The 22,261-nt window shown below is 39.9% G+C and overlaps 2 protein-coding genes across 8 annotated transcripts in view; one reads left to right on the forward strand and one right to left on the reverse strand.

Moving 5' to 3' along the window:
- The window catches only part of dab2ipb (DAB2 interacting protein b), a 174,352-nt gene extending 168,947 nt beyond the window's left edge, over positions 1-5,405 (forward strand). For all 6 annotated transcript variants that reach the window (XM_050053629.1, XM_050053627.1, XM_050053625.1 and 3 more), the window contains one exon: positions 1,002-5,405. In XM_050053629.1, coding sequence (XP_049909586.1) covers positions 1,002-1,169 — 168 coding nt within the window. In that variant the 3' untranslated portion in view covers positions 1,170-5,405. The remainder of the gene's footprint in view (positions 1-1,001) is intronic.
- A 6,007-nt stretch (positions 5,406-11,412) lies between these two features.
- Positions 11,413-22,261, reverse strand: part of ttll11 (tubulin tyrosine ligase-like family, member 11) — a 40,918-nt gene continuing 30,069 nt past the window's right edge. For both annotated transcript variants that reach the window (XM_050053633.1, XM_050053632.1), the window contains exons 8-10: positions 17,885-18,127; positions 15,944-16,050; positions 11,413-13,134 (exon numbers count right to left, since the gene is read on the reverse strand). In XM_050053633.1, coding sequence (XP_049909590.1) covers positions 12,821-13,134; positions 15,944-16,050; positions 17,885-18,127 — 664 coding nt within the window. In that variant the 3' untranslated portion in view covers positions 11,413-12,820. The remainder of the gene's footprint in view (positions 13,135-15,943; positions 16,051-17,884; positions 18,128-22,261) is intronic.

Raw genomic sequence — 22,261 nt, forward strand, 5'->3', positions numbered from 1 at the left:
ATAACATTCTGCAGAAACACGTCTTCAGCCATTATTCAATGCCAAATTGGTGACACTAATCTTGGGTGCCCACCTTGAATCGGCTGATTGTAGAGATGTTCTGTGCTGCGGGGTTGAAGATGTTTGTGAAGCAACCATGTTTTAGAATTTGTCGCCTCTTAAAAGCAACATCCATATGTTAAGCACTGTACACTGAGATGTGCCGATACCACTTTTTCCTTCCCGATACTGATTCCGATCCCTGAACCTTAGGTATCTGCCGATACCGAGTACCAATCCGATACCAGCATGTAAAATAAAAATGGATGGGATATGAATTGTTGTATGTCTCAACTCCTAAAACTCTATGTAAAATATTAAGAAATAAATCCATAATAGTAGAATGAATGCCATAAAACTTTTTTTTTATTATTATTGTCCAGTGTTGACACAGATCAAGACACAGGTTAAAGTGCAGCCACACAATTTGGTAAAAAAAAGACATTTTAAAGGCTACAGTAGAATGCTTTTTAAACTCTGCTCCATTTCTGTTTTGTTTGCCTGTAGCGTGTGTATGCGTAATGACGTGAGACATTACGTGGTATCGGATTGGTCATAGGCTGTACTCGCCGATACCCAAATCCGCATTTTAGGCAGTATCGGAGGTTTTTCCAATACTGGTGTCGGTATCGGTACAACTCTAACAGACATGGATGTAAAGTGTAACTTTATTGGTTAGCAGAGGCATACAACCATGAGTCGACATTTGTAGTTGTTAATGAAACTCCACAAATGGCGCCGAACATGTAGCCTTATATGGAAATTTGGGGGCATTAATAAAGCTAATGATTAAGTTTTACATGTACAACTTCTTATGAACAGGTGAGGAGTTCAGGTTAAACAAGCAAGTTACAACAAGTTTGTGCAGGAAGGTTTTGCATATATGAACAGATCATTATGGGTTGTCTGATAATATAAATCCTACAGTATGTTTCTCTAACTGTATTCATGTGTGTGTGCAGGAGAAGCGCATAGCATCGTTGGATGCAGCCAACGCCCGTCTGATGAGCGCTCTGACCCAGCTGAAGGAGCGCTACAGCATGCAGACCCGCAACGGCATCTCCCCCACCAACCCCACCAAACTGCAGATAACTGAGAACGGAGAGTTCAGGAACAGCAGCAATTGCTAGACAGAGTGCCTGCGCGTGTGTACAGTTATTCAAAGAGCGGACGTCTACATGCATGCACGGATGCATGCCTGTTTGAAAGACTGCGAGCGTGTGTGTGCGTTTTTGAAAGCGGACACAGTACTTTCAGAGGACATTTCAACTTTTTTTGGACACCAGTGCAGGAGTGAGGTCATCACTCTGAGGGGGCCAACCAGTAGAGGCAGGACTTCAGCGTGACAGACACATCACCAAGAGGACAAGATCACCAGACGGCCTTCGTTACTTTCATAGGGTGACGGCCAGAGGAGGCGGGGCAAAGCTTGTACATATGAAACTCAAAGCTGTCCATCAGTCAGACACTTTGCCAGTGGACGTATGCAGTCGCTGGGACAACTCAAGACCCTGCCTTTGCCTGGGACAAACCACTATATAACCACACACAGTGACGACCGCCAGACACGGTCACCCTAGCGACCCTCCTCTCTCTCTCTCTCTTTATTCTTCTCCCTCTTGACGACCAAGTGGACCCACTTCAAAACAATAACACGCATTGAGGATTATCACGTTAGTTGTCTTGAGAGAATTACTTTCTAGTGCTTTATTTTAAAGTCATTGTTTCTGAAGAACCAAATAGGAGCTCAAAAAAATAGATATTTTTAGCCCAGATTTATCTTTACGTCCCCTTTTCACTCCTTGGGTGTGTTCCTGAGCATCCCGATGAGCCCCGCTTCCCCCCTCCATCCCTATGTAGTGCACTTTGTGAGAAGCTATTGGTACATGAAGCGCCTTAAGTAAGGAACACACCTCCACTTTATCCCACAGCTCCCCTATTTCTGCAAAAAAAAGGCACAACTTATACTGTGGATTTGTAAAGAATACAAAAATTAAATTGTACACACATAAATGTATTATGAACACTAAAGTAAATGAATTCTATGTGATACTATATTGATGAAATTTAATATAGATGTATGCATTTCTTTTCTTCTATAGAGTATACACACATATCTATATTTGATAATCTCAAATATAAAAGCAGCCCTTTATTTAGGAGTGAGATCTAGTTTTATTTTTCTTCTCTTACGATGAAAGACTGTAGTGTGTAGCTTGCTTTAGAGCCCTGGAGGAGACGACCACACCGAGCAGTGATCAGCACCATCGCCTCAGTCACCCCCTTCAGATATCCCCAAGATGCTTAACCCTTTACATTTTAGAGAAATGTCTGTACAATAGTTCTAACAGCTCCGGCGTAGCTTGCACAACTTGCACAGTCAAGTGATGGGTTTCTTCTTCTGGTGCTTATCATTGCTCTTAAAGACACAGATCTATTACACACAGATTTTTTTCATTTGAGTCACATGTGTGGTCTTCTTACTCTAGTAGCACAAGAGCTATTGAGAGACATGTGTTTAGGCACACTCACTCATACTATACACTGGACTGGTGAGCCGTTGTAATAACGGCCTCCGTAGTTACATTTTCTCTCTTACTGCTTTGTTTGTCAGTGGTATTGAAGTATGCTGCATCCAAACTGTGACTCTATTAATCCTAGTGGCATCATCTCTCCTCTCTGTCTCTTTTCCGTACTCGCCTCCACCCTCTTTCCTTCACCCCTCCTTTTGCTGAATGTGAAGATGCTAACTCACAGTTGGTCTTAACATGGGGTTTGGTCCTTCTAATCTCTCCTCACATCGCTCTCATGGCTTCATACCATCTCCGCATCTGTATTTTGTATATTTTTGTATTCTTTTTTTCTTTTCTTTTTTCTTAACTGTAACAGACTGTATACATCAAGTGTGAGGCTCTGCATGCTTCATCCTCGCTCTAGAGCCAATGGCAGCGTCTGTATCACCATTTGTTTTCTTTTGTTGCCAATCGGAAGGTGATGATGACGATGATGAATGCTTTGCTGCAGACATATACAGTGAATATATGATAACCGAGTGCATCGAGAGGCGGGACAGCCTGGGAACGTGTAAATAAAATGCTCACACTATTTTTACCTAATGTTAACAGAGCTTTTTGTAAATGTATCTTGTGCTCAAACTCTGCTGTATCATTATGGATATTGTAAATACAAAATAGCTCAGTCGGTCATCTGTCCTCATTGGGTAGAACTATACAATTAAATTAACCTTTCAGTGTTCTCCCTGTTAAAGCTATTGTTTTTGTATTTAGAGTGTAATATCACTAGCCAAAAAAACTGATTAAGTAGGAGTTGGACTCTTGGGGAAGTCGTGGAGGACGCCACACAATCATGTATTTCTCATCAGTCTAGCTCGATGCACTTTTATTTTCAGTGGTTGGTGTTCATTTAGCTTTTCTTTTTTAGCACAGCACCTGTTTCAGGTGTTTGAAAAACGTGGCAAAGTTCAAAATCGAAGAAAGGGACTTTTGGTATAGCTCATTCAAACTGTTTACATCAGACAACAGAACTGTTTTGCAGTTTTAATTTTTTAATAAAAAGGAATAGCCTCAGACTGAAAAATCCTCTGGTTGCAAAAAAAAATATATCTGATTGGATAGGACTTTTTCTCATATTATACCAGGAATTCATTCATATTCATTGTTATTATTGTTGGTTGCAGAGATTAAAGCAAGACTATGCTACTTTTGACAGAAGAAATAATATATTCATACAAATGAATAGTTGCAATAATTAAACACTATTGCTCAATTCAATACACTCAGAAGTTTTACTGCTAACTTACAGCCTTAACGCTACTTGGTCTTTTCTTTTAACCAGTAGCTTTTTGTGGCAAACCTTAACAAATTTTAGGTTAATTTTGCTGTAAAAGGCACTACTACTTATACTACAAAGCTATAATAGCTTAGCATTGTAGCTAAATGCTAAACTACTATTTAGCATTTACACTCATGATGCTAACGTTGCAGCCTTGCCTGTTGTTATGATGAGTAGCTTTTGGCAGCAACGGTTAGCTAACGTTAGTTGCCTGATACATTTTTTTGACGGAATTGTCAATTCATTCGTAGTCCAGTTCTGTCTTCATTCAAGTCGGTGGAGTGGGTGGATTCCAAGGTCTGAACTCAGGCAAAAACGTTAGCAAATTTTAAGTAAATATTGCCCAAGGCCAGTTATGAAATAAGTTTTCTTACTTTATGACATATCTCCTCTTGTGGTGCTGTTAGTCAACATTTGTATATGGTGTTCATGTGGGTAGTAAATGGGCTGAAAAATGGGTCCTACTGTATATGATAATGGCTCTGTGCAAATTACCCACGAGTGGGTTATTAAAGTGGCCCCTAGATACGATGCCTACTTTGGGTCCATACCCACCTCATGTCCAGGTAGCCAGGTACCCATCTACTTGTGTAAACCCACCCATGTGGGCGATTGTCATGGGCCCAATATGGAACCCGTGGACAAACCCATTTAGGGCCTATTTTTCAGCCCATTTACTACCCACATGGGCCCCACATACAAGTGTTGGCTGCTAAACTACTGTTTAGCTGAATGGTAAAAGGTTTAGCTAAACAGGTGGACACTGTAATGCTAATGTTAGCCTCACCTGGCCTGTTATAACAAGTAGCTTTTAGTGGCTAAGGTTTGCTAATGTTAGCACATTAGCGATACATTCTTACGTACGTTATGGTAAAGTAGCCTACAAGGCATTTTACTAGTTGACTTGGCTTTATGACCCTCGTAGCTTTTTAGCTAAATGCTAAACTATTGTTTTGTGAACTATGTTAAAGCATTTATCAAAAATAGGATTATCACAACAATAGTTTAGCATTCAGCAGTAGTGGTTGTTCAGTAAAAGTTGCATAGTCTTGCTTTACACTGTAGTGTGCAACAATACAAGTTAACTGATATAAGGCTGTATGTATCAGTACATGTACAACAAGTAAAGCAGAAGACGCACACAAATGTTGGTTTCTAATTTGACTTTTCAGCTATCAGTTCATTTGTCCCATCCATGTTCACACATCAGTTCTAATTTTCTCAGTCAGAAAACCATGAGCTCACTCTTCACACAGTTCAGCCAGTCCAACAAAAGATCAATCAAAAATATAAAGCTATAAATAAAGTAAATGATGTTGTATGTTTTCTATTATCTTGTAGAAAATACTTTTGTAAGTATGTTGAAAGTATAAAGTATTTGCTGGATTCTGCTTCCTTTGACGACAGTGACAAAACAATAATGTACAGAGGAATTTGTGTTGACAAAATGTGGCTGTGCAATTTATGTACATTTGCAACTAGACCTATTAAAGTTTTATTTAGCTATTTTAAAATCTTGTCGCCTTCTGTCTGTCTGTCTGTGTGCTGTAGCCTCACTTGCATTGTTCTCTCTGGCGCTTTGTTATTATGAAATGTAAATGAGGCTTAATGTGAGAGCGTTCAAGATGAATCACATGTTCATTAAATACTCAAGCAGGCCTAGATAGATGACAAGCAGCTAGAGAGACCATATGCTCAGAGTCGAGGTCCAAAGGCAGAGTAGAGGGTATGATGGAGGGATGTGACAGACTGGTTTGAGCAGTGCCTACTCCTCAGTGAGCCTGACCTACATACTGCCTGATTGTTATTCCCCACAGTGGGTAGGAGAAAGCCTGAAATGGGGGGAGATTTTGTAGCAAAATGTCTCTCTCAAATAGCTGTAGCTGTAAATTGAGGTGATTATTATATAAAAATGCTCACACATTTTGTTCCTAACTATAGCTCATAGGCAGGAGAAATGCAGTATAAAAGTTTTTTTTTTTCACTAATATAGTATGATCATATGGAGACAGTGGACCTCATTAACAGCAGATCCTCATCATGTGTATTTTAAAGGCAAGCTCCTGTGTTGTTAATTGCTCCCTGTGAGGCACACTTATTTCTTTGGCCAAGTGGAACAGGCTCCCTGGGGCTCGCAAAGACATCCATTTAGGACATCAGGCTAATGAAACAAGCGTCTCTCCAATGCTCCCACCCATGACTCAGAAGTATCAAAGGCTAGTAAACAAAGCCACAAATTAAGCCACTTGTTGATGGGCAACATAATTTCCTTCCAAGTGCAGTGCAACAGCCCAGGAGGACATACTTAATTCCACTCCATAACATCTCCAAATGGAAAGGTCAAAGACATAAGTGTTCTGAGAATTGGATATCTTTTTTTAGACATAACTAAACATTTTGTAGAAATGATTTGACCAATCACTAGGCCCTGCAGTGGGTATCTGGCTGTAGTCCAACTCTCACCGAAGCAAAGACTAGATACTTGGCCACATGACCCAGAATTATATTCACAATAGAAAAACCTAGGGTAATAGGCTGTCATAGTATAGTATAGTATACCAAAAAAATGTCACAGTATAGTATACCAAAATATGTCATAGCATAGTATGCCAAAAAAATGTCATAGAATAGTATGCCATAAAAATGTCATAGTACAGTATGCCATAAAAATGTCACAGTATAGTATGCCATAAAATTGTCTTACAATAATATGCCATACAAATGTCATAGTATAGTATGCCATAAAAATGTCATAGTATAGTATGCCATAAAAATGTCATAGTATAGTATACCATAAAACTGTCTTACGATAATATGCCATACAAATGTCATAGTATAGTATGCCATAAAACTGTCTTACGATAGTATGGCATAAAAATGTCATAGTATAGTATACCAAAAAAACGTCATAGTATAGTATACCAAAATATGTCATAGTATAGTATGCCAAAAAAATGTCATAGCACAGTATACCAAAAAATGTCACAGTATAGTATACCAAAATATGTCATAGTATAGTATGCCAAAAAAATGTCATAGAATAGTATGTCATAAAAATGTCATAGTACAGTATACCAAAAAAATGTCACAGTATAGTATACCAAAATATGTCATAGTATAGTATGCCAAAAAAAATGTCATAGTATAGTATGCCATAAAAATGTCATAGTATAGTATACCAAAAAAATGTCACAGTATAGTATACCAAAATATGTCATAGTATAGTATGCCAAGAAAATGTCATAGAATAGTATGCCATAAAACTGTCTTACAATAATATGCCATACGAATGTCATAGTATAGTATGCCATAAAAATGTCATAGTATAGTATACCATAAAAATGTCATAGTACAGTATGCCATGAAACTGTCTTACGATAATATGCCATACAAATGTCATAGTATAGTATGCCATGAAACTGTCTTACAATAGTATGGCATAAAAATGTCATAGTATAGTATGCCATAAAATATGCCATCTTATAGGATGCCATAAAAATGTCATAGTATAGTATACCAAAAAAACGTCATAGTATAGTATACCAAAAAATGTCACAGTACAATATGCCATAAAAATGTCATAGTATAGTATACCATAGTATACCATAAGAATGTCATAGTATAGTATACCATAAAAATGTCATAGTATAGTATGCCATAAAAATGTCACAGTATAGTATGCTATTAAAATGTCATGGTATAGTATGCCATAAAAATGTCATAGTATAGTATACCAAAAAAATGTCACAGTATAGTATACCAAAAAAATGTCATACTATAGTATGCCATAAAAATGTCATAGTATAGTATGCCATAGAAATGTCAATTAATAGGGAAGAAACTGCTTTAACTATCTGCAGTTGTCTTTAGTGTAACTTTGATGCTGTGGCTTCCAGTGAAGTGTTCTTCCTGCTCTTGTACATGTTGTTCCAAGGTCAATAGTCTGTGAGTCATCTTCCACTCCTGCTCTCACTGACTCTCAGGGTATGCTCTTTTCTTACTTTTCGCTTTAAATGGTGCAGCCTAAAATTCTATCTGCTGCCAACATTGATTTCCAGTCCATATTGGTCCAAATGAGATCTATATCGTTCTGTCAGCTGTCTTTCCAGGCTGTCACTTGGTCTTTCCCCAGTTGCCAGCTGCCCTATCCACAGCAGTCATGAGCTGATGCTGGCTACTGTATGACAGCTATCAATACTCGGTAAAATATGCCAAAAGTTGGGTGAGCAGACCAAAGTACTGCACTTAACTTCAACTCTGAGACTTAATTTGATGCTAGTTTATACCTCTGCCTATCATTTCAGAAGCAAATATTATGTTTTTTACTTCACTTTCTATTTATCCAACAGGGTTTACAAGTTACATGGCAGATTAAGATTTTACATACAAAGCATATTATGAACATTTTGTTAATGAAATATGATGTGTAGTTCATTGTGTGCTCAAATCCACAACAAACCAGTACTGCTGGAACTGTGTTTTTCATGTGTCAGTTTAACCATCTCAACTTAATTAAGGAATATGCACCATGTAAGCATAATATAAACTAAAATAAATAAAGCTTCCATGACTTGTTGGAGCAGGGCTCCCCTATAAGGCAGGTCCACAAAGACAAGGTAATGATACATTATTATAATTGATTGATTTTGATAGTTGATAGTTTTAGTCTTATCTATGTACAATGAAAGTCAAAAAAGCCTCTCTGTTATTATTAGATCTGCCTTTTAAAAATCTTCTTTTATTCAGAAGGTATTGTGCAAGATGTTGCAGTAAAATCATTACAGGTCTGGTGTGTAGGATTTAGGGGGATATATTAACTGAAATATTTTTTTAGTGTATAATCACCTGAAAATATGAATTGTGTTTTCCTTACCATAGATGAAGCTGTTTATATCTACAGAGGCAGCGGGTCCTTGTTTGCGGAGATCGCCACGTTCACCACCATGTTTATACAGTAGCCCAAAACTGACAAACACTGGCTCCAGATAGGGCCATTTGCATTTTTTGTGTTGACCACTGTAGTTAGAAGCCCATCTGCAGCTAATTCAGCCCCCAGTAAAAACCTCCTGAATGTCTGGATCTTAAGTTATTGGAGGAAAAAAAGGTGAGTACACATTAGCAGGTGCTAGCTAGCAGCCTGTATCCAACATGCTAAACAGCATCTGAGAAACACCAAATTTTTAACATGAAACTTCTTTATTTTTCTATATTTTGCTTTTACTGGTTTTGACCACTTGTTCTGATTTAGAGAGGGGACCTCTGTGGATAATTCAGCTCCCAGTAAGAACTGCCACACAGCGCCGAATAAACAGTGGTTTGTAACCTGAAACTGCTTTAATATTATTTAATCACCTGGTCTGTTTGTTTTGGAGAGGGAGGAAGAGACCTCTGCGGATAATTTGGCTCCCGCTGAAAACCTCCTGAACAATAAACACTGAAGGAATTCTAACCAGGAGAATTTGCACCTGGTTGCAGTCTGCAATCCACACTGCTGGATGCCATTAAATCCCTCTATATTTTACACACTTGACCTTTAATAAATGCATTGTCCAAAAAAACTTAAAAGAAAATATTTCTGCAACTTATTGTAGTTTAGGTGTCCCAATATGATTGGAGAATGATAATGCCTGAAACAGTCAATTACCTTAATTACATTTTCACTTAGTATCAGATGGAATTGTTATCTTACTTTAGATTATGTCCACTATATTTCCCTTTTATCCTCCTTTCTTTTTAGCATAGCAACATAGTTTAACTGTTGAACTTTCAAAATTCAAAACGCTTTCTGAAGCACCAGTGAAGTTTGAAGCTTCTGATATCACCAGTCACATGGTATTCTTCATTTGACACAAGATCTGATAAAATGTATTGAAACACACATGAAACAAGCTTCTGTATCATCGGCCCATCTCTGATTTACAGCCCATACTTTTTAGCACCACCAACCATTTTTACTGAAGGCTGAAATATGTCTTTCTGACTGGTGACTGACACATCAGCTGTCGAACCACTGGGCAACAACAACAGAAACTATGAAGACTAAAAAGACGAGAACTACAGCATCAACTGGCACTGCCAGCCTCCGCAACAGAAGGTCGAGGAAATATTGGCAGATGGTTGGGCTGTGAAACATATCTAAGGTTTTAGAACATGCAGAAAAAAAGATATTTTAGGGCTCATCTATCAGCTGTGCTCAAGACAGAGATGTAAATAACACAAACTGCCAACAGCGCTGCCGTTATGACATATCATCCCCCTAATGATGGGGTAAACGCTGTCCTTTAATGAGCCCACAGGGAAAACACTCCAAGGTAGGACAATAATGTTGTGCATGCAGGTCTAACTGTATGTTTGCAGTAACATGCACATCCAGCCTTTGCATGATTTACTCAAACATATTTGGCAAGTAAGACGAAATGTCTGCCTTCTCTCCAATACAATGGAACTAGGTGGCACTTGGCTCGTGGTGCTCAATGTTCTTATGTTTCTTGTATTGTTTTGTAATTTCATTTGTTTTTCGTTGTTGTATCGGACCCCCTTGAAAACGAGATGATGCATCTCAAGGGGTTTATCCTTAATAAACTTTGAACAACAACAAATTGCCAAAAAAAAAAAAACACTCAACAGCAATGTCTCTTTCCAGCTTCCTCAAGATAATCCAGACCTTGTTGTGAGCAAATTTATGTAGGGTTTTCTTTCTTCTAAACCACACCAGCCAACCGAATCACTGTGCAGAAGGAAGTGTGCATCTACTGCTAGCTCACCTAGCATCACTGGGCTAGCTAATGTTAAAGCTCAGCCAAGGAGGACACCATCAATGTTTACATCTCACGCTGCCATGAGCATGTCCATGAGTAGGTCCTTCTGTGTTGTGTTACAGTTGGCAGGTGTAGTTCAGCAGGAAGCAAATCAAAACAGGAATCAGGACCCAGTTACTCAAAATAATCACAGACTTTGTTGTGAGCAGTTTCATGTTGGCCAACCATATCTCCATGCAGAAGGAAGTGTGCATCTACTCATGAATGAGAGGTTTGTGTTCATGACGGCATGAGATGTAAACACTAATGATGTCCTCTTTTGCTGAACTGTGATGTTAGCAAGCTCAAATGTGCTAGGTGAGCTAGCAGTAGATGCACTCTTCCTTCTGCACGGTGATACAGTAGGTGGGTGCAGTTTGATAGAAAGAAAATAGTTCCTACATGAAACTGCTCACAACAAGGTCTGTGGATTATCTCGAGTAACCAGGTCATGATTTCTGAAAAGAGACATTGCTGTTGAGTTTTTAAAATGTATTTTTTGGCACTTTGAGCACCACAAGCTGAGTGCCATCTAGTTCCATGATACTGGAGAGAAGGCAGACATCTCTACAGCCGTTGTCTGCAACACTGGGTGACTCACACCAAAACAATGTGGATCAATAAATAGCACTGCAGGTAAGCGGATGAGGAAAAATGTGAACTGTCCCTTTAAAAAAAGCAGGCGTGGCCACATGAACACACACATCCAGTTCCAAGAGTAAAATTACTTTATTTTTGCAGTGCATTTAATACATTTCAATCATATGATCAATCACTGTTAATAACCTCAGAAATCTACTTCATGTTAAACACATACTGCAGTAATTGTGATTCCTACAGTATGTATAGTGTATAACGTTGAGTTCACTGTCTGTGTGAAACAGCTGCCCACGTCCCAGCTGTGTAAGTAATGAGTTCGACTGCTCTTTCGTGCAACACATCACACTTCATCCTTAGTCTGCATGTGACAAATTCCTTCAATATTTTTGGTGTAAAAGATGCAAACATACAATTCAAATATTAATGCTGAGCGAGTAACTGTAGTGTGAATAATCTGAAATAACAGCAACCATCTACGATCTTTTTGGTTGGCATCCACCAGTGGCAGTCATTTTGTGTGTAGCCACATCACACGCTGGATGAGATTTTAATATAAAATTTATCTTAATCATATTTAAGAAACAATGCATCAGACTAAAACGTGAAATTTTGTGCCATGCAATTACTTGTGAAATAATTTATTCCCAATGGCAGTTGTGTGGCTACAAAGTAATCATCCTAAAAACCGTGTTCGCTGGAGGTCTGAAGGCTGCCTGACTGGAATAGCTGCTGAACTGAAAGAGGATAAGTGGCGGCGTGGCCTTTTCCCTTTGAATACTTATTCACTTAACTCATCACTAATGGGCTCACGGAGCTAGGACGCACAGCTGAGCCACTGGCTGTAAATAGGCTTTCACCATTGAGCTAAACACAAATAAATACAGTACAGTACACACACACATACACACGCACTCAAACATACACAATATGCCTACACAAATGCTCAGTCACCCTCACATCCATTTCTGTGCAAATGTAATAGTTCAAAGAGTTGTTGTGCAAATTCAAGAATATAATACACACCAAGGACACTCCCTTACATCCACTTAATTATGTGTAACTGCATTGAATGTGAAGCTGGAGCGTCTAATGTTATCCCTGAAAAGAAAGTTTGTTTCAGTGTAGGCGTTGCCAGAGAAAGGTGAAGGGAAGCAAGTAGCTGCCCTGTAGAATCAGTATATATATATATTAAAAGCAGCCATATCCGCCCTTGATGGGACCACACTGTTCATATATGACCACACCAGGAGGGGAGGAGGAAATGCACCGACCTTCTTCCATCCCGTGTTCTATTTCTTCCCCAAAACCCCCCTGCGGATATCTTCCTCCTCTGAAGAAAAAGCAATCAGGCTGAGAACAGTCCTCCTGCAAGTTAGCCAGCAGGGGTCAAGCAAGTCCTTCTCTCAGCTCCGATCAAACCCCTCCTCTTACAGGAGCTGCAGAAAAGAGACTGACACCTAATTCCCCTGCTCCTGTGGAGAAGGCTAAAGGCAGTGTTTGGGAGTTGGATGCCTAGTTGGAGACCTCTGTCGTCAGTTCTCCACGTTGGCCCTGAGTGTACGAGGCTTGAGTCTTTGATGCAGCCGGTGGTCCTGGCTGGACGCCCTTCGCAGGGGAGCTGGAGAGTTGAGCTGCGGGTTGGTGAGGCCCAGCGTCTGAGTCTTGATGGCTCGCGGCATTGCCCTGCTGCAGCTCACCGAGCGTCTCTCTTCCACACCCGACTGGGACTCGAGCTGAGCCTCGCACAGCTCCAGCAGTGACACTACCTGCTCCCTCAGCGTCAGGGATTTGAACCTGCGACCTGCCAGGTAGAAAAAGGCTTCCACAAAGGCTTGTAGTCCCATACCTGCAAAACACAAAGTATGGTTGAGGTGAGGCTACAGACATGCATTTAGTTACCTGTGGACAGAGCCAGGTTCGCCTTTACCCTTGGTTCCAGTGTTTAGCTAAGCTAAGCTAACCGATTGCTGGCTGTTGCCTTATACGTAATGTACAAAGGTGAGAATGGTATCGATCTTCTCTTCTGACTCTCTGTCAGATAGCAAATAAGCACATTTCCCAATACGTCAAACTAAGCCTTTAAAAGTAAGACAAATACCTGTTTTCCATTATGTTAATCAGTCTCCTGTAGCCAGACCTATCTCCACAGGTGAGAGAAAGGTCTGGAAGCACTCATTATCATTCTGCTATGGAGGGAAAAAAACCCTCTGTCTTCTCTGTATTTTATTTATTTATTTATTTATTTATTAAGATATTTTTGGGGCATTTTTAACTTTATTTGATTGGACAGACAAGTGTGAAAGGGGGAGAGAGAGAGGGAGTGACATGCAGCAAAGGGCCACAGGCTGGAGTCGAACCCGGGCCACTGCGGCAACAGCCTTGTACATAGGGCGCCTGCTCTATCCACTAAGTCACCAACGCCCCGCCTTCTCTGTATTTTTTAAGAACAATTACAATTGTGTTGGCTAGCACTAAGCCCAGGATGTGGCAACTGTGCCCTTGCCAAATAGTGTTGGGAGGTACTGTCACTAAAATTCTTCATTCTCCACACAGGAAAACGCCACAAAAACAGTAGGCCTGACAATTATATGTCACTGTGTAAGTCAACTTTTAGAGATAAAAAATACAAACATCATAATCGGTGTCCTAGAGATGAAACCTGACTTTAATTTGACTCTAGAGTAGCTTGTGGACCCATTAAAACCACAGAAAATTTGCTGGCTGTATGTGGCTCTAACAGAACATTTTACGAGTATGTCACAGACGCTCGTGCGAAGTGGAACTAATGGGTACACTGGTGAAGTCAATGGCAGAGTTAAAAGATATGTGAAATCAAACATCAACTGACGGTCAAAAAACAGATCAACATCAGGCATGAGTGCAAGATGGAGCCTTGGCTTTTCCAAGGTGCGTTCATGAGTTGTTTTGTTTGTTATAGATCTTTACAACAACTCACTAAATCAACAAAGCAGGCCGTAGTTGTTTTTTTAAAATAACTTTGCATGCATGTGTGTTCGTGTGTTAGTACACAGCAGTCTCAGTCTCTCCTGAAATGTAAGTTTAACATCATAGTATGGTGACTGATTTCGACAGAACGCTTTTAAAATTTAAAAAACAAAAGTGCATTAATGGATAACACAAATGCAAAAGCCACAATAGAGGTGAGCCTCAATGGATGTTGAAAATGAAACTTGCTTGCTACAGAAGTGAACATTGTTTCCTAGTTAACTATGATTACTATAAATATGTGATTGTCACAAATGAGCAATGTCTTTTTCATATTTACATATTAATATATTCTGCTATCTAACATTAGGGTATTATAAAGCTAGCTCTGCAGTAACATTAGCATGACATCATTTAGCTACAGCACAGTGATATTAGGCTGATATATGGTAGGTCACGCAGCACTTTTAATAAGTATCGCTTGACAGAAATGAAACAGTTGCACGTTGTTTTCAATTCACGATTTTTGCATTTGTGTTTTCCGTTAATGCGCTTGTGCTTTGTTGAATTTACAAAGCGTTTTGCAGGTCTTTTGAAACGTCTTGGCACCACATCATCAGCACTTAAAGCCACATTTAGGATTCTGTCTATTAATATTCGGAGATCAGTACAATAAGAATTCAGATATCAATATACTATAAAAATATACCTCTGTGTATGACTGTTAACATATATTAGCCGTGTGTGTTTGCCACAAAGAGAAGAACAGAAACAGCTAATTACACCAATGAGCTGCTGCTGCTCTAGAAGTGTACAGACAATGAGAGAAGAAGATGTGATCAGTTTATCATCCTAATTTTATAATTTTCAAATCCTGCCTTGGGGGACCAAGGTCAGAGAGGCTGAAGGTCAAAGAATGAATAAGAAAACAATGAACTGATCAGAAAACAAGAGTGTGAGCTGAATTTTCACCCAAAGGTCTCCTTAATATTTCTTACTGCAGTCTTGACCTAGAAGAGGAAAACAAATGAGCAGAAAGCAAAGAAATCCATGAAGCGAAGAAAAAAAAAGAATGAATAAAATGCTAATTCACAGTGGACTAACATGGTAAGAGTTAATAGGTCACTTTCTGTGGTATTATTAAAATCGTTCCAGATCAGAATAAAAATCTTGTGCAAGAGAGGGTTTTTATAAATTCCTACATGTGTCCTTTTAAAACTTTGCTGCATTTTCCAAAAAAGAAACCACATCGTAATTTGTAAATACTAGTTTTCTGCCACTTCTTGCTTCCCCACAATCCTCCAAAGCACACACACAGAAATAACAGACCCTGACACTTCAGTCTCCCTGAATACGTATGAGCTCATTCTAAATTCAGCCCACAATCTCCTCTGTACAGACCCTTCCATCCTGGGCCATGTGATCTCCATCCATCCGCTCCGCCTCGCAAACATTCCTTGCAAGGTGCAATGTCTGAATAATTCATGTTGGATAGTCTCTCCGCTGTCACATTGTGATCTCAGCTCATTTCAATTACGGTAGCGCAGTGTCAGAGGGAATCTGACAAAGAATGACAAGCAATTATCTCCAGGCACATTATTTGCTCCGAGTCTCAAGGATACCCAGTTCTCTGTCCTCTACATGTTGTTTCTTTGTGGGGGGGCTTGTTTTTGCATGTACTTGTGTGTGTACATGTGTGTGTGTGTTACCTGCTTCTCTAGAGTCAGGCATCGTTCCTGCCCAGCGACGTGTAATGTCTATGTAGAGGATGTCTACTGAAGCCATGGAGAAGTTAGTGTTGCTCAGCTTACAGGTCCTGAAAGCAATCAGGAAATGTTAGATGTTAGTTCACGCTGAATCACATGTAGTCAGCCCTTCTTACAGTCAGAAATAATGTCAACATGTTTTTTAAAGCATTGGTAATTGTTTTTTTTAATTGTTAAAATGAAGGAAAAGGTCTTTGCATAAAGTAGTTGAGATATTTCACCAAAGATTTGATTGGTTGTATGGAAAGAAGTTAATAGTATTATCAAATGAATTTAAAGAGGAAATACTGGCTCAATAAACATGATTTGTCTTTTGACTATATGTGAAAGGTGGTCCGCTGCCAATAAGAAAGATCTTAATAAACTTCAATTAGCCCAAAATAAGACTACGGGACTTGTTCTTCATGCTCTGTATCGTACATGTATTATTGACTTGCACTGACAGTCATGGCTCTCAATTGAAGCCAAATTACTACTAGAGAAGCTGTATTATTAGAGAAACCCAAATCTTTATCAGCTCTGCTAGAGTTCTCTGGAAAAACACATGCATATCTGTATGTGGACTAACCTTTTGAAACATGTAGTTATGAGCAGGGTTTCTCTAGACTGAAACAAGTGACCAAACAGTATTGCAGCCGAAATACATGGGGCACAGATGCGACACATCACGTAAGCAGAGTGAAGCAGGTTTTTTTTAGCTGCTACACAGACTCCATCTTTGAAGCGTGTGGTTGCGCCAGCTTTACTGTGTTTGTATTGAGTTTAACCAAGTGATAATGCAGCTGGTTATGGAGGGTTTGGAAGCATATGCCAAATTAACTGGTACTGAATTGATTGACTTGATTGCTTTAACAACATGACGCATTGATTTGATGGATTTATTTTAATGTGACATGGAAAAACACACAAAAGGTCACCTTGCTGTGTCACATTGCCTCTGGAACAATGAGGTATTCATTCAGTTTACACAGTTCTTTGTTGTTTTTACTTGTTGGAGCGCCATGGAACCAAGCATAGCAATGAATAAATAGAACAACAACCATAAATTTAACGTTGAGCACTGTGGTGAAGCTTCCATGGTCAGTGTAGCAGCTTGATTACATTAGACGCCCTCTGCTCCGCATCCATTACATGGCGAAGGCATGACCCGCATACTGCGGCAGACATGTCTTGCCGTGACCGCAACCCATGTATTTTAGCTGGGAATCAAAAAGTGCTTTCACTTGTAAGAAGTGAAGTCATTACACATGTGTTTCTATGTAATGCCATCCTTGTTTTCATGAATTTGAAAGACTGCTGAGAAGAAAAAAAATAAAAATAAAAAAACTTTCGATGGTTAACAACGTTTAGCTTTAAAAAAACTGAACATTGGTTGCTACCTATACTTTGAAAAAATGGACTGCATTTAAAAGAAATAATTACGGTTTAGCAATTCTAAGCTAATGACAGCAGAAAGGCAAAGGCTACGTAGGAAACGTCATCATCAGGCAGCATCATTTCAATGATGCTGCCTGAGGCAGAGGCAGAGTAGTGTGGGTCATGCCTTCGCTAAAGTAGGGGAAAAATATCACACCGTGGTGAGTGTGAGCTAGCGCCCAGTAACACTGGTAGCTCTGTCAGTACTGTTGCCATTGTTAACACTACACTGCTAGAAACTGCCATTTTGGCTCACTGAGGTGAGAGCCATGTGCATATATTGCAAGTTTAATGAAAGTAAAAAATAGTTTGTGTATCTGCCCCATGATTGAGATTCATCCTAAAACTGAATGGGTTCTTTCTTGGCCCATGCTACACCCTTTCACTGAGTTTCAGACAAATGCGCAAATGGACTCACGCACCAAAAACTCGACCTTCTTAGTGGAGGTACTAAATAACATTTTGTACCTGATGAAGGTTCGGAAGGCAGTGGGGCCCAGACGCATGTTACCCTTGACCCCGAGGAAGCGTATGAACAGAGCTGCGATTCTCTCCACCAGCCGCAGGTAGTTGAACTGTTTGGTGTACTTGGGGTAGACCTGCTTCAGACACAGCGAGGGCAGAGCTCCTTCATCCGGGCCTCTCTCTTGTATCTCCGCCTCCATGGGGATCTCCTCCCCGTGTTCAAGCCCACCAGCCCTCTGCTGGGAACTACGGCCATGAAACAGAACAGAAACAAAAACAACAGATTATCATACATTTTACTGCATTGGATTTCAATCACGAGCATTTAACCAGCAGCTCTGGGGATTTAAAGACGACAAAAGCCTTTACATTTTCTGCTTGTTGTGCTGTCCAGGAGCCTGGCTGAGTAATGGCCCTCAAGCCCTGCAGGACTGAAGCACAAGAACACAGGGCCAACCCAGAGAGCTTTTGTCAGCTGAGTTACAGATCACCTGAGGTAGATAAATGCACCGAGATTTTCATTTGAGTCTGCACTTACAGCCTGGCTTGGCAGGGGAAACGGGAAAAATAATGTTGTATGAAAGATAAATAACTCTTTTCCCTCTCTCATCTCACAGCCTCTGTACAGCCTTTTCACTGTGCTTACATCCACAACACTAAATGCATCAGTAGCATGATAAATATACATGCTACGGCTTTTCCATTTAGAAATCTGTTCTGAATTCTTATGAAGAAAAAGCTGATATTTCTCACCAAGTTCAGATACTTAAGTTAAACAAAGCTCAGAAAGGAAGGAGACTTCTAATGGGAGCAGCAGTGTGACTCATAAAACACTGCATACCCAGGAGATGCCTCTTGAAAAGCTACAGTGGATCTCTGCAGTGGTTTTATTCTGTACAGGACATTAGTCAATGAAAGCATGCGCTTGGAAAAAGACCCATACTGCCAATTCAATTGCAACTGCAGTGCTGATGGTGGACAAATTGTGCTTTTAGAGTTTAATTATTGACATCACGTTAGATGCTTTGAATGTCGATGAGGCAGAAATATCAAAGCACTTATGTCAGTTACCCAAACAGGCCAAAACAAAATCCATCACCATAGATCAGTGGCACAAAGTCGTCAAAAGATGGAAGTTTCATGCAAATAACGTATTGATTTGATTTCAAAACACTGAAAGAAAGCCTTTGCAAATACAAACCAAGCCTCCAGGAAAAGTGTTGAGCTGTGAGGCAATTTCGGTGTAGTAGCTGGAGTCAGAATTTTGCATGCATGCTGGTCCAAAATGACTGTTTTCTCATTCACAATCAGTACAAAAGTAATAGCTGTAAAATGATATCATATATTATATTATATTATATTATATATAGAGTGTCAAACACTCTGTGGTGGCTTTTTGTAATATAGGAATTTGATCCATTAGATTTAATAAAAATGAAAAGGTACCCTGAGGAGTTTTCTCTCAAAAAAATCCTCCTTATATTCAGTTTCTCTCCAGAGGTACTGTGTGTATGATCAAGACCTAAAATAACTTGTTAAATTTATTTATTTCAACATAAAATATTTGCAACACCAATAAAAAAGCTCAAAACTCTCATTGTTTGGATCCATGTATGTTAGCTTGCTATCTTCTTCCCTGCATTTTTCTGGCATATTGCTATGTTTCTTGGTGCATGACTGCCACCTGTCGATAAGTAGAATAGTGTAAAACCATTGGCAGAAATGTGTATCACATGACCACCATGCTCATAGTTGTGTGTACTTGTCCCCAAGTTGCAAGAACACAAGTGAGAACACAACAGCAGGTGCTGGACGACGGCCATGTCTTCGACGAGACATACAGTGTCGGAGAAACACTGATTTCTAACGTGTAGCTTTAGTCTGTATTTTTACCAGTGTAAATCACCAGGTCCTTTTGTTATGGAGAGGATAAGACCTCTGAGGATAACTTGGCTCCCAGTAAAAACGTCCTAAACAATGAACACTGAAAGACTACCAACTGGGAAGAAGTTTCAGCTGGTTGCAATCTGCAATCCTCACCACTAGATGGAACTGAATCCCCCTAAATCTTATACGCTGCTCTTTTAATTCCAACTTCTACTGTACGTGTAATTTGTCTGCGATGTAAAGCCAAAGCTCACGATTTATGTGCTCACACTGTACAGTCCAACTGTCATGTCACCTTTTACACTGTATATGCAAAATAGAATATTAACAGCTCATTTGCCCCAGCACACCTTTCTGGCTGAAAGACTTGTAGGAAAGCCCAGAGGCAGTAGAAATTAGCTTGCTAGCTACACCAGCATGGTCCACAATAATGCATTCTTGCCAATGCTTATCTCGTCCATATAGGTTTTTATGGGAAGAGGAGAAAACGTCGAAAGAGGCTCATATGCTGTTGCCTTAGCTAGACCAACTTGGCCTCTATATTTTTCTTCCACATGATGCGTCATGTGCGTTGCCATGGAACTTCAGATGCCTTGTTTGCCTCTTTCCACAGGCAAAGTGAGAAAAGAGGCACTGATCTTGGGTAATCAGCTCGTGACTCTGCTTTGAATGTGTGAGAGCCTGACAATGGCTGACCAAAATTTCTGATGTCAGAAATTCATCAGATTCTCCAATGGTCGTCGGGAGCAGTTGACTGGGCCATGATCGGCCATTGCTTTCCCCTGTACACTGCACAGCAAACAAATCATGATAAAGCTGAAATTAGGTCCCACTCCAAAATCAGATCAGAAACAGGCTAAAATCGTGTATTTCCAGTTCAAGAGATCTCAAAGAGCAAAATCCAAAGAATTCATTATTGATGATTAGTTACCATCCCACTATTTTACACCTCTTTCAAGTCACAATTCATTTTTTTGATTGTTGCCGTTCATACCCCCTGCCTGTCTCTCCCCGGCAGCGATCCCATTGTGCTTCTCCAGAGGGATTTGCCTCTGTCTTATAGAAAATGAAGAGAGTAATGTGTTCTGCTGTTTTTACCCTCAGGAATGTGTGGGCGTGTACAGACTGACATCTCCATCCCTTTCCTGTTAGCCTTGCTTCACCTGTTACTGTAGGACAGTGCCTATTACACCTTTGTGATTCTTATTAGTTCATGAAGTGCAGTGACCTCAAATAATTCCCACCATAGCAACCTAAGCAGAGGTCTCATCAGCCAGAACAAGTGAAAACACCTGTGTGGGTGTGCAGAGCCTTTAAAGACAACTTCTATGGTCAACACACAAGCACCAAAGAGAAACACAAAGGTACATTCACGTCAAGGGGATACAGTGCTGCTGACTTTTATGAGGCAGTTTCTTTCTCCATGAATTAGTAAGCAGTGTGAATGGCACTGAGAGAGCACTGCTGAATGTTTAATAGAATCAATCATCCCTCGGCAGCCAGAAGGACACCACCCACATGTATTTAGACAGGACAGGCTCGGCTAAAAACGGACACATCTTCAACAGAAGCTGACAGCCAGACAGACAGTGAGGGGAATGTCGACAAACATTCCCTGCAGACAGAGGAGAAAATGATGGAGGCGAAGCAAGAGGGTAAAAGGTGAAGAACGGCAGGTTATTAAAAAGACATACAGAGGGCCTGGTGCCAAATGTTAGTTGAGTGTATGCAATGAGGGCCAGGCCTAATTTAGCTGTCATTACCCAGCATAAATGCTATTTCTGGCCTTCTGGTGAATAAATCTTCAAAGCTTTTACACACTGTAAAAAAAAAAAAAAAAAAAATCTGAAAAAGGTGCCGGATGTGTCTATGAAAAGAAATCAAAATTGTCCGCACACTTATCTCCGTTTCAGAAATCTGAATTTATTGCCTGAGCTATTCTCAGAGTATGAGTCATACCAACACACACACACACACACACACACACACACACACACACACACACACACACACTAGTCTCTCACATGTAACAAAAGACTTTTGTGTGTTTAAATGATTTAAAAATTGTGACAATGTAAAAGGGGTCACTCGTGGTGATGAACCTACAGACAATTATCACCCATATCTGCAGCTCCCCTCTGCTTTCATGGAGCTTCATATCCAGTTTCAGCTCATTACTGCAACTTATCTGTTGTGGTTCACTCTCACCGCTCTTACAGTGCTATTTCTGTTTTCAGCCATAAAAGCTCCAAAAAACCCACTGTACATTGACTCCTCAGCATCAAATGGCAGACAGACACCGTTAGTGACTAGGTGGTGAACACAGTGGAGAATTTCATAAATACAAAGACATATTTCCCTCACAAAAAAAAAACAGATCTAAAACACAGTAAATAATTAATTTGCCTTCACCAGGTGGCCAGAAATGGTTGCCCTGTGACTAATGGATGTGTTAATAAGTAACTATTTGCTTCAAGAGGAACTATTATGTTT

The sequence above is a fragment of the Epinephelus moara genome, chromosome 9 (assembly GCF_006386435.1).
Source record: "Epinephelus moara isolate mb chromosome 9, YSFRI_EMoa_1.0, whole genome shotgun sequence".
Classification (NCBI taxonomy): Eukaryota; Metazoa; Chordata; class Actinopteri; order Perciformes; family Serranidae; genus Epinephelus; species Epinephelus moara.